The sequence below is a fragment of the Camellia sinensis genome, chromosome 4 (genome assembly GCF_055761805.1).
Source record: "Camellia sinensis isolate YWXY chromosome 4, ASM5576180v1, whole genome shotgun sequence".
Taxonomy (NCBI): domain Eukaryota; kingdom Viridiplantae; phylum Streptophyta; class Magnoliopsida; order Ericales; family Theaceae; genus Camellia; species Camellia sinensis.
The window spans coordinates 184,556,469-184,568,851 of NC_138964.1; the positions used below are offsets into that span (position 1 = coordinate 184,556,469).

General features: G+C 33.6%; 2 protein-coding genes across 3 annotated transcripts; both read right to left on the bottom strand.

The window, feature by feature from the left end:
* Window positions 1–1,925: 1,925 nt before the first annotated feature.
* On the bottom strand, window positions 1,926–5,037 carry LOC145789754 (WUSCHEL-related homeobox 13-like). 2 transcript variants are annotated; one of them, XM_082867100.1, is made up of 3 exons: window positions 4,337–5,037; window positions 2,351–2,422; window positions 2,020–2,120 (listed from the first exon to the last, which is right to left on the bottom strand). In XM_082867100.1, the coding sequence occupies exons 1-3, from the start codon at window positions 4,830–4,832 to the stop codon at window positions 2,035–2,037; spliced, it is 654 nt and encodes a 217-aa protein (XP_082723226.1). In that variant the 5' UTR covers window positions 4,833–5,037; the 3' UTR covers window positions 2,020–2,034. The 2 variants fall into 2 exon arrangements, with proteins under 2 accessions (XP_082723227.1, XP_082723226.1); XM_082867101.1 differs by lacking the exon at window positions 2,351–2,422 and having other exon boundaries at window positions 1,926–2,120; window positions 4,337–5,000.
* Window positions 5,038–5,801: 764 nt separating this feature from the next.
* On the bottom strand, window positions 5,802–11,321 carry LOC145789753 (uncharacterized). Its single transcript, XM_082867099.1, has 4 exons — window positions 10,891–11,321; window positions 9,962–10,397; window positions 9,234–9,313; window positions 5,802–8,203 (listed from the first exon to the last, which is right to left on the bottom strand). The coding sequence occupies exons 1-4, from the start codon at window positions 11,257–11,259 to the stop codon at window positions 6,812–6,814; spliced, it is 2,277 nt and encodes a 758-aa protein (XP_082723225.1). The 5' UTR covers window positions 11,260–11,321; the 3' UTR covers window positions 5,802–6,811.
* Window positions 11,322–12,383: the final 1,062 nt, after the last annotated feature.

The window sequence follows — 12,383 nt, forward strand, 5'->3', positions numbered from 1 at the left end:
TATTTATTATGTGTTTAAATAATGATCATGTAATTTGCCCTTAAAAATACCTAAGCTATAGAAACCGTTAGTATAATTTACCTTTAAAAATATGTAATGAACCGAAGTGTAGGTTTCGTTTGAAAAGTGGGTTGGATTTTTGGACTTTTTAAATATTTTAGTCTGGGGCTAAAAAGTCTAATTTTGGAAGGACTTTTGGCTTTTTTAATTTTTTTGTGAGATAAAGAATGTAATGATTATGAACTGGATATGATGTTTTGTCTTATTGAGTTAAAAAACCTATTTTATTTTTTATGACTATTTTAGCAAAAAAAGTCACAAAACCTTCTTCCCAAACATAGGCTTGTAATTTTCTCCAATTGATTCATGATTAAGGAAGGTTAAGAATGCAAATACCAAATACAGATATTCAGAAAGGGTAAATTTTAGAATGCACCCCTTATGAGATATCAGTGTAGCATTTTGTGTTTGACTTACATGCACATAGTCTTATTGCTCGGGATTAGATCAATGAAAATATGGAAAAGGAAAAAGATCAAATCAAAATGAAAAATGTTAGGAACCACTTTTAGGAAGATTGAAAATATGAAAAAGGAAAAAGAATAAATGAAAATGAAGAATGTATTTGTGTAGTGAAGATTGAATTAATGAAGTGTGGAGTTCACATATGAAATGAATTTGAGCCATTCATTTATTTTTTTAAGTAAATTTTGAATTGATAAAGGTGAATTTGTAATATTATTGAATCAAAATTTATTAACCATATCCAAATTTTCATCAAACACCACTTATTATATTTTTAATCTATGGTGTTTACATACATAAATTTCTTATGAGATTAAAAAAAAAAATACAATTACTTTCATAGTTTTAACTTAATTATATTAATTTTTTTAGTAAAATTAAATGGGTTAAATTAACACAAATAGTGAGTAGATATTAAAATATATAAAAATAAACATATATTTTAGTTTAAAAAAGATGATAATATTATTTTTTTATTCATATTACTAATGAATTATAGATTAATTTTTTTTAATTATTATGTAAATTAAAATTTCAAAGGATATTAATATAATATAATTATATCGACTAACTATTTTTTTTTTTTCAAATTTGGAGTGGTGTGTGTAATTTTTTCTAAAAGAAATTATTAATTATAATATTTTCTACGAAATTAAAAAAAAAAAGTAGCTAAAAATATTTACATAAATAAATAAAAAATATATCAAGATAAAATACAATTTCATCAATCATTTGATTATATGAGAATTTGGCACGGAACTCAAATACAGGTAATTAAAGCTTTATGATTGATCCTTTTTGATATAAACTTGATTATGACACAACACAATAACACGAATAGTAAATAGATTGTGTTTAGATTGAACATACATAACTCAAATATAATACGTTTGACCCGTATAATAATTTATGTCAACATGTTGATATGAACCCACTATTAATCCGCAAGTAACCCAAATATTACTTTTATCTAGTAGTCAATGCTTTATGCTTAGCCATTAAATTAAATTTCGGTATTTCAAAAAAACACTTGTTTTGTTTTTAAAGATTTGTTGAATATTTGGATATTAATGTTCAGAATTCATATTGGGGTTAAGAAGGATGGATTTGGGTGTCAACAGTTGACTCACATTCAGAAGCAACCTCTTCAATCAAGTCATGGCTCCAATTTAAGCCATACATTCCCCACACAGGTTTGTGGCCAGCTCTTATGGGGTTTTCATTTTAGGTTAAGTGTTGATTACTAACTAACCAACCACTCCAAGTAGGCAAGTAATGCAATAGTTATATCATTCACTCAAAAGACTCCCCAAGCATATTACTAGATTTCAATATTCAACCAAAAACACAATCTCATGATCAAGAGAAAGGAAATTTATCAAACTCATATATTCATTGGTGTGGTAAAACTATATGCATCTTTAATATATTGCGTTCATATGTTTCATCAATAAATAGTAATTTTATGTAGACCAGTAACGTTAAACCAAGGTAGTTTGCATTATAGTATCAACTTGTCATGTTGTAGTCATCTTCCTGCAAATATGGATTGTAGCTCCCTGACGCTCCCATCTTTCCAATCAAGTGGTCGATTCCTGCAATCATCAATGAACAGATAATTAAAAGTTATTTACCAAACTCGGGTTATTTGAAAACTTATTTCTCACATTTATGTTGTTTTTAACTCATTTCCTAAGCCCATGTTACTTACTATTTTCAAAACACGATTTTATGAAATAACTTAGGTTTGAGAAATAAGTTAAAACCACCTAGCATTAAAAAAATAAGATACCAAACCATATTTCTTAAACAATTGAAATAGTACCAAAAATAATAAGTATCTCCATCATGCAAGATGATATCCTTGTTGTACTTGCACTCAATGTAACAAGAGTTACTGAACGTCAAAAAAGTTAAATCAGAAGCATAATATATCTCACGGTGTAAAGCAGCAAAAAGTATGGATAAAAATATAGAATCTCACTTTAGTCTATAATTTTCCAATTGAAATAGTCAACTAGCAATGTGGCCCTTCTGTCCATTTTCTGTTAAATAGGCTGACAGAATTTCCAATCTAAGGTTCACATAAGTAGCTTTGAGGGCAAATATAGAATTTCAATGAGTGAGGGACATGAAATTTTCCCAAGGCTGACAGAGAGAGGCCTACTTGTCTACCCTCACCCTATGGATAGACCGCACCTATCTTCTCCCCCTTATCCCAGAAATTCAATCCCTTCCCTACTACCCACAGCCACACCAACATCCCATTCTCCACCACCACGAACTTCGAACTTCCCACTTCCCCTCTGTCCCAATCCCAACCTAAGCCACCACCATTGGCCCAGCTTCAATCTCACATGGCCCAAACCACTGACCAAAAAGAACCACCGCACCATAGCCCAATGGATTGATTTTCAGGCATGACAAGTGAGCCAATGATTATTGTTTGTTGTCAACACTAATGGGTTGCAATCGGCACCAACTACTCTGATTTCTGCCGCCCCCCTAGCTCTACAGTTATGCCATTGGGGTCATTGATAAGCAATCCTAGACACTAAAGTAGTTCCTATTTCGTCCATCATAGAGTAGAGGAGTAGAGAGGGGAAATGGTGGGATGGGTTGTTGGGGTGGATTGGGAGGTGCATATTAGCGAAATGGGTGTGGCATTGGGTGTGGAGTTGAATGAGACAGTGAGTTTGAATGCAAAAGGGATAAATTGTAACCATTTGTGAAATACAGAGACAAAAAATTACATTTTTACCCTTTAAAATGCACATGAGGGTCATGTGCCATTTTATGTCACACTATTTAACGGAAAAACGTACAGGAGGGCTAAATTGCTAGTTAACGAGAAGTGAAAGAAATTGACTGTTTCAACTGAAAACCGAAATACTAAAGTGGGATCCAGCATAAAGTGCAACGGTGCAAAGTGTAATTTACCCATGAAAGTAATATTGAAACGAGCAAAAAAGATTTTTAATTCTCCTACCATTCTTTTCTGAACCTATCTAAAAGCTCTCTAAATATCTCCACATGGAAGTAGTGCAGAACTTTGTCAGCACATTTCAATTTATAGTTCTAGTAACTCTCCTATTAATGATCACATCAAATTGTGCTTCTATAGCCTAAAACCTTTCAAACAGTAAAAACTATACACGCCAGGAGAGTACGTAATCTGAATATGCAAAACAAACACATTTGACATGAACCTTTGGCATGTTAATATGAATGACAACACATTAAATAAAGAAGGGACAAATTCAATTTAAGAGACAGGATATGAAGACGGAAAGATATATATAAATCAAAATTTGAGTAAAGAAGTGCTGCAGACAACAAAAGTGCCACAGCCAGAACTACATTTAATTCAAGAATAATGTGCTACAATGACAAAACAAAAATAAATAAATACGAGAGAAACAAAGAACAAAAGAAGTGCATAGCCAGAAATAGTAATTGCGATATAGCTTGTTAAGTTGACTTGTAAAGAAAGTCAATGCAATTAGAATGTGTTGAGTGTCTATGCATGTGTGTTAGTAACTGATCACAAGTAAAAAGGATGAATCAAAATTGAACAAACGGTAATATAATCACAAACATGGAACTTAAAAAAAAAAGAAAAAGAAAAAGAAAAAGAAAAAAGAGTAAAAAAAGAACTTTGAACATGAATATAACATTTTCTTAATTACTACAACTACTATATGCATCAACTTATATAAATAACAGTTCAGAGCATGAGGTCCATCAGAATCAATCTGTGGTGCATGATTGGCCAGTAAAAAGAAATCAAATGCTCAAAGGATATACATACTTGGGTTCGATAACATGCTATCATAGAAAGAAATTTGTCCCAAACTCCTTTCAGGTTTTGAACTGCCATTTGATGGAAACATGGGCTCTCCTTTATTGGACTTTGAATCTAAAGAACGCATCCCAGAGCTTATTTCAGGGTTTTGGAAGCACAAATCCTCAGCCCTTGGAGCTGGGTTATGTTGAGACTGGAAATCCTCTGGCTTTGTCTTCTTTTCATCAGGTGATTCAACCTCTGTCTCCACTTCTGATTCTGCACTGTTTGGTGCTGCAACATGCTGCTTCCTTTTTGATCTAGCACGCCTGTTCTGAAACCAATGATAGACATTTGACTTGGAAATTTGGCCGTGTTGAGACAAATCAGAGGTTATGTCTTTGATCTTCTGCTTGCTTGGTGTCCCATTCCCTTGGTCAAATAAACGTTCAAGAATTTGAAGTTGTACAGGTGTTGGAGTCCACCGTTGTCTGCCACTAATCTTGTGGCCAACAGATGTCATTAAGGGGTCACAATATAGATTTCCCAACCTGGCTCCTGAGAGAGCAAGAACAAGATTTTTGTAGCAAGTTTAAAAAAAAATCTTAATATTTACCAAAAGAAAATCAGTCATTTTATGAAAAAAGAGGAGAAAAAAACACCATGTTAAGAGTTTCCTCCCATCTTTAAGATCTTTATGTTAAGAATAATGTTAACAAACACAACTTCTATTCAAAATTTCTATACAAGATGTGTGACTCATCGTGGTCTTCCCATTCTAGAAAAAAGACACTTCATAATTTCAAAAATGCCACTGCCACTGCCACATTATTTTGGATGGGATTTGTGTATGAAAATTCTGTTTGAGCACCATTTTCCTTATGGTAAGGGAGAAAAGCGGGAGGAAGGATCTATAGCATTTTCTTCATTTGGTAGAAAGGAAAGAAGGGAAAAAGCAATTTTCCTCCAGCCGTGATGAAGGTTAAGCCCCTCTCTTCCTCTTCTTCTTCTTCTTCTTCTTCTTTGATATACACGGGTTCTTTCTTTCTTTTTAATGTTTTTGACATTCAAACATCATCGTTCCTTTGATATGCACGGGTGCAAATAAAATTAACCCTTTCTATCACCTTTGCTTTCCTTCCTAATCAATCAAACAAATAGAAGGAGATAAAGGCAACTTCCTTTCTCTAAGGATGCCTAGCTTTCCTCCCTTCCAATTTTTTAATCCCTTGTAATTGTAACAATCAAAGCATAAATACACAAATATCAACCAATTAACTTCTCTAACCAAAGCCTAAAGAACAAATACAAGGTGAAATCAACTAAAATCAGTTTAAAAAAAATACGATAAACAATAATACCCACTAAGGATTATATAACCAAAATATATAGTTTTTTCAAAAAAAGAAAATCCAAATAATTGGCATGAGAAAACTAATATAAACAATCGACAACACAATTAGCTTATCATCATTCAAATAATAATAATAATAAAAAAAAAGAATATGTAGAAAATAACATGATGCAAATTAAAAATACAAAAGATTAAATTACAATGACCTTCCTGAGATTTGGAGAAAATACACCAAACTCAAAAATTTTGGTATAATTACATTGGATTTCCTTGATATTTTAATTCAAGGAACACTAAACTCATTTTTCATCAATAACCCGTTAGTTGTATGGATGAAAAAAATAATGTTATCATCTCTATTACACTGAAATGTATATTTACTCTTATTGTCCTTGTGTCTTTCTTTGCACTATTTGCATTAATTTTGGATCAATTGGCATTACTAAAAAGGGTTGGTGTAATTTAGCATTGCTCAGTGTAATTTACCCAATCCAAAAAGTCCAACCCTAGTAATTCAAACCCAACCCAACCCAACCCACATGCAAAGTCAAGTAATTGAAATTCAAATATTACTAGAGTTTTTGGGTTTTGACCCTTGTTCTTTGTACTTGTTTTGTGTTTGAATAAAATTATACCTTACCTTCAAAAAAAAACCAAACATACTGGCTAAAAAAACCTAAAATAATAAAAATTGTACAATATTTGACGAAGAGGGGAAACAAAGAAGGCTTGAAACCCACCAAGAGGAATCACTGGATACAAAATGGCCCAATCATATAAATTCATGATATTTAAGCATAATCACCAAAGGATTCTGAATAAAAACAAGTAAGACTTAATTACACATAACTTCCAAGACGATCACCAAAAACTCAGTTTGATCCAAACAAAATTTGACCCCATTTTTTGTTAATTGTTTGAAAATGTGTATTATTAATCAACAATCGACATCATTCCAAACAAATTTCAAGAACTAGTGAAAACAATTGTGCAATAAAAAAAATAAAAATACCAATATATTGATAAAAATATGGAATTATTAGGAAAGAGATCCCACATCGCGAGCTGAAATTTTCAGCACTTTCGGCACCCTCTACCACGGTCCCTTTGACCATCAGAATGGCCACAACACAGAAGAAGAGGCTTTTCTATGCACCGTTATGACTCTGCATATCCTTCACTATTTCTTCAATCAGATATCCGGTAATCTGGGATTCCATCTCTTTCCCCACAACATCAATGTCATCATTCATCAACCCTGACCAAGTGGTGAACCCCAGATCTTCGGCCACCATATCATTAATGCAGTAATGAAATTTGTCTGTTGGAGGGTATAGATGTGCACGAACAATCTCCCATGCACGATCCAATAACTTCTGTCCACGTGGAAGAAGTAGTGCAGGACCAATAGCCTTTCTGAATCTAGACATGGTCACAGGTGGTCCAAGTACAACTGAAAGTGCTTCATTTAACAAATCAAGCAACAACTTGTGATCTCTTCTGGACCCTTCATTATCCTTGGTCATTTTCTTGTAAGACTCTTCTACTGCTTCAAAGATGTCGTTGGTTATAGGCTTTGCTAGTGGGTCCCATCTTGATAAAACGTTGTCAGATGAACCATCGTACAGACCTGAAGCAACAAGCAAGTCTCGGATGTAAGCTTCTGCTTCATCCTCTAGCTCTGCCATTTCAGTTTCCAAGGGCTGCTCTTCGGTGACTGTCTTCTTGGGGCCATCAGCATCGAGTTCATTCAGTTGCCTCAGGATCGCTATCCTTGTTGGAGCAGAAGATATATCCAGCTTCTGGTCGGAATTAATCAGAGATGGCTGCTCAAAATCTCTAATTAGGGTTCGGTTCCTTGAAGAATATGATCCCTTCTGCTCAGATGGAAAAAGTTCCTCCCTAAATCCATGATGTTGCAACCCACTTTCACATGGGCTTGCTTTTTCTGCATGACCCATAAAATCTATAGGCTTCTCACTTGCTGTAATTCTTCTTGAATTTGAATAGAGAGCAACCTTTTCCTTGTTGAGGGCTTCTTGAGCAAGCCACTGGCTAGGAATTCTGTCAAGTTCAACAACCTTTGAGCATTCCCTGATCCTTGCTGCTTGACATGCTTCAAATTCTTTCTTAAACTTCTGTAGTTCCTCCTCTTGAGGATGTTCTCGTGACCTTGGCTTTTTCAACTTCATGTGAACATGCTGACTATCAGGATCTTTGTCCTTGTTATGTTGAAAAGAATTAAACTCCATCTGTCTAGAAGAATTTGAGTTACAATGGACATGGCCACCTGAGCCTTTTTTATTCTGTTCCTTCGTATGCAAATTGGTTCCTGGCTTTTGATTCTTTTTTCCATCCTGCCGAGCTACAGATTTTGTATCGAATGATAACATATCCATTCCCATCAGACGGGCCACAACACTCGGTACATTTTGTCTGGTGTTTGGTCCTTTGGACATTTCTTCACTGATCAACATCTTCATTGAAGCCTCAGTTGGATAAGAGTTCTCGCACCACTCATGTTTGACTTCATAAGAGTACTGAAAAATTCGTATATAGAAATAAGAATCAAGAAAGACACCTGCAAAGAGAGAGAGAGAGAGAGAGACACACACACACACACACAACACACATGGAGAATGATAGAACAGAGAACATTGACTATTGGAACTTGGAACTAATATTAAGAAGCACTCCTGTATCATGCTACAAGGATGAGTAATGAGTACAAAACATTTGTTCAGTGTAGAAAAAATAAAAAAAGCAAACAAGACAAAAGTTCAATAATAACAAACTGTTTTATACAAAGATTTGGATTTAAATAATGTCGTTGACAAAAAATATATACATGGGAGAAAATTAACAAACGTATCAAAACAGAAAGAATTTGAGTTCATTGAGAAAAGGGCTTCTTAATCTACCAACCAAAATAGACAGCGACAACAGAAATTAACCTTTTCAAAGATGATAAATATCATCAAAATAGTGACAATTATTGATAGAAAAAAAATTTCCAAACCTGATGCGATTTATCCAGAGAGTACTATAAAAACTCAGGAATTGTTATTTTAGTATTTTTCTACTAATATAACAACATTCAATTTTACTTTTAACAATAACCATTTTGGCTTGAACCCTTAATTTCTTGTTTGGAAATTTCATCCAAGTACAATTTGCACTGCACAATGGTAATTGTAAAAGTTTCAACCCCAAGTTTTATTTTATTTTATTTTTGGTGAGCCATCAAAGTGTTTGTAAAACCTCAAAACAAACTTCCTTCCAACAAGAGCTGTTGCCCAGTTCTTGTGAGCCTACACTAATAAGAATCGGGTCAAGCAATCTCTTAAAATGAACACCATGAGCTAGAGCAACAATAAATCCCTTCTTTCTGAAGAATGCAGAGAGTAAACTGCAGTTTGAACACTTCAAATACAGTTTACATCAAAAGCTAACATCCTATCCTCTCTTAGTCACAAAATAACGACAAGAAATAGTAAACCGTTCAAAGGTTCCACCCCATAAACATAGTATAAAGCTCAAATAAAATAAGGTAAGCGATGATATTATTACCGGGATATTGTCTCCAACAGCGTAATAGCTCTGCGAAGTTTCTACTGGAAGCTCCAGGTTGTTTCGAGGAGCCTCTAAGCCTGTATAGTTGTATCAGCATCATTACCCTACTAATTTAAAAAGCACAAAAGAGATTCAAATGGAAAAATGTGTTTCAACTTATTCTCTCTTGCCATAACCAGGTGAGATAAGGTTTTCTTGTGGTGGTAATCATTTTCTTACGAGTGCTTCAAAGTGCATCATCTAATATGACAATATTGTGAGTCAAATTAGTAGTTAAATCGTGGTTCTCCTCCCTGAGAAGCAAAGAGATTTGCACATCCTTTTTATGCAAAGAGTCTATAATCACCTTTACCTTGGTTAAGTGTTATAGGTATCAGAATGATGTCAACTTGAGTTTGACCTATGCCAATTGCAATTAGTTTATGAGGGAAGGCACTTGTGACATATCAAATAGTCTATAATCACCTTGATATGTCACAAGTGCCTTCCCTCATAAACTAATTGCAATTGGCATAGGTCAAACTCAAGCTGACATCATTCTGATACCTATAGCACTTAACCAAGGTAAAACCATAGCTATTGTTCTATAATCACTGTCAAAATCAATTAGCTACCTTTCATGGTTTCTAGAAATTCAGAATTGAGAAGTAGTCAGTTGACTGAATTTATCAAAGTACATTAACAAAAGTTTTGATTAAAATCAATTGTCAAAATCAATTAGCTACCTTTCATGGTTCCAAGTTCAACAACCTTTGAGCATTCCCTGATCCTTGCTGCTTGACATGCTTCGAATTCTTTCTTAAACTTCTGTAGTTCCTCCTCTTGAGGATGTTTTTGTGACCTTGGCTTTTTCAACTTCATGTGAACATGCTGACTATCAGGATCATTGTCCTTGTTATGTTGAAAAGAATTAAACTCCATCCGTCTAGAAGAATTTGAGTTGCAATGGACATGGCCACCTGAGCCTTGTTTATTCTGTTCCTTCTTATGCAAATTGGTTCCTGGCTTTTGATTCTTTTTTCCTTCCTGCCGAGCTACAGATTTTGTATCGAATGATAACATATCCATTCCCATCAGACGGGCCACAACACTCAGTACATTTCGTCTAGTTTTTGGTTCTTTCTTCTTCTTGTCTTTCTTTCCTAGCTCTTTCTCTTTGTTCTGTTTTCAAGAAAATGTAGGAAGATTTAGTTTTTAGATAAGATAGTGGTCAACAATTTACTTAAAAAGATAGTTCTGAAACCGGTTTAAGTTTGACTTTGAATGTGTTCAAAAATTTGTTATTTATTTATTTATTTATTAACTCTTTTTCGTAAATAAAAAAAAAAAGTTAAGGGGACATTTAGGGTATGTTTGGTTTGGATTTGTAAAGTAATTTGGGAAAATTTTTTTAAAAAATTTGTTTGGTTTTAACAAAATATCAAATCATTTCAAACTCTCAAATTCCAAAATTACTTTCAAAATATACAACCAAACAAACCAAAAAAAATTTTAAACTCACACCCAAAAACAATTTTTAAAGAGAACCAAACCAAACATACCCATCAACTCTGAACCATTAATCTGGGTTCAGTCTCTGAGAATATGTAGGAAAATTACCAAATTTTCTCAGCAACCAAACATCGTATTGAAGAGGGAAAAAAAAAAAACGAACCATGGTGGGTTTGAACTCTTTCATTTTCTGCAACTTCTTCAGCTCCGTCTGAAGCTTTTCTCGTTCTTTCCCCCTTGCTTCAAGCTCCTCCTCCTTCATCTTCAAAGTCTCCTCTCTTGCCTTCAATAGCTCCTCAGTTTGCTCCTTCTCGATCCTCAACTGTTGAAGCTTTTCTTGCAACTCCTCAAAAGATTGATTTTGTTGTTGTTGTTTCGCTTTCGTCCCTGCTTTCTTAGCTTTCTTGGCGGATTGAGGCTGTGACAGGCTCTCATGGTTTTCGAAAGTGGTGGTGGTAGTGGTTGGGATGGTGGTGGTGCAGAAGAGGGGGAGGATGCCGGAGTACCAAAAGGCGGCAAAAACCTTATTCATTTTTGAGAGAGAGAGAGAGAGGGACTGTGTAATGGCGTCAAACTCTGATCTGTGTTATGAAAGAGAATAGGTAGAAGGTAGTAGTGGTGTCACCAAAAAGGCAACCGAATATGAATGTAGTGGTGTAATATGGAGGGAGAGTGATACGCGGGCTGTCCTAATTTCTTTGAAACAAATATCCTAATCTATCATAATTTCCATTATTTGGATCATTCTTATTTTAAAACTTATTAGGTAAAATTATTAGGAAAATATTTATATAAAAAATTAGGGTATATTAGACTGACATTCCTGAAATTTATGTTTATTATAATTCTTCCTTTACATTTGAAAAATTATGCTAACTCCCCTTTTAATTTAATTTTATATATGATGATCATTACGGTAAGGGTGGAACTGTTATGTAACTTTAAACCTCAGGGAGCAATCTATAATGAAACTTTAAACTTTAGGGAAATGGTGTAATTTTCAAAAGGTGAGAGGGAACTATAATAAATATAAACCTCAAGGGGTGTCAATGTAATTTACTCAAAAAATTAAGGGTAAATTACACTGACACCTCCTAAGGTTTATATTTATTACAGTTCTCCCTCACCTTTAGGAAATTACATCTCCCCTCCTGAGATTTAAAGTTTCATTACAGATTCTCTCCTTCAGTAATTTAATTTTTTTAAATACCAATTTTGCCCTCACTGGGTAAATTACATTGACACCCCTCACATTTTAGAAATTACAATCAATTTCTTAAGGTTTAAAGTAGCATTACCAATTGCCCCCCTCGGTTAGTATTAGTTGGAAAAAAAAAAGTCATTGAAAAAAAATTTTAATTGGAAAAAAAATTAATTGAAAAAAAATTTTGTTAGTAAAATTTTTAAATTTTTGTTTAAAAATCAACGCAAACTCATTTTTTGAATTTACGTTTTTTTCTCAAATTTACAAACTGAGACAACCATTTATAAACTAAACAAAATTATCAAACAAGTTTTTTTGATAGTTTTTAAATTTTTGTAAATATAAATTGAAAATTGAAAACGAAATGATTACCAAACAAGTCTCGGATGGTAAAAATGTCATAAAATTAACAAATAACTAAATAAGTTACCAACGTAAGAAATGACTTATCA

Excerpts from the sequence above, each read along its gene's own strand:
- LOC145789754 (XM_082867100.1), bottom strand. The coding sequence starts at position 4,832 with ATGACATCTGTTGGCCACAAGATTAGTGGCAGACAACGGTGGACTCCA. Across the intron at positions 2,423-4,336 it reads TAGCATGTTATCGAACCCAA|TAACTCTTGTTACATTGAGT; the intron begins GTATGTATATCC and ends TTTGACGTTCAG. Across the intron at positions 2,121-2,350 it reads GGAGATACTTATTATTTTTG|GAATCGACCACTTGATTGGA; the intron begins GTACTATTTCAA and ends TGATGATTGCAG.
- LOC145789753 (XM_082867099.1), bottom strand. The coding sequence starts at position 11,259 with ATGAATAAGGTTTTTGCCGCCTTTTGGTACTCCGGCATCCTCCCCCTC. Across the intron at positions 10,398-10,890 it reads AAGAGTTCAAACCCACCATG|AACAAAGAGAAAGAGCTAGG; the intron begins GTTCGTTTTTTT and ends TCTTGAAAACAG. Across the intron at positions 9,314-9,961 it reads TGAACTTGGAACCATGAAAG|GCTTAGAGGCTCCTCGAAAC; the intron begins GTAGCTAATTGA and ends ACAACTATACAG.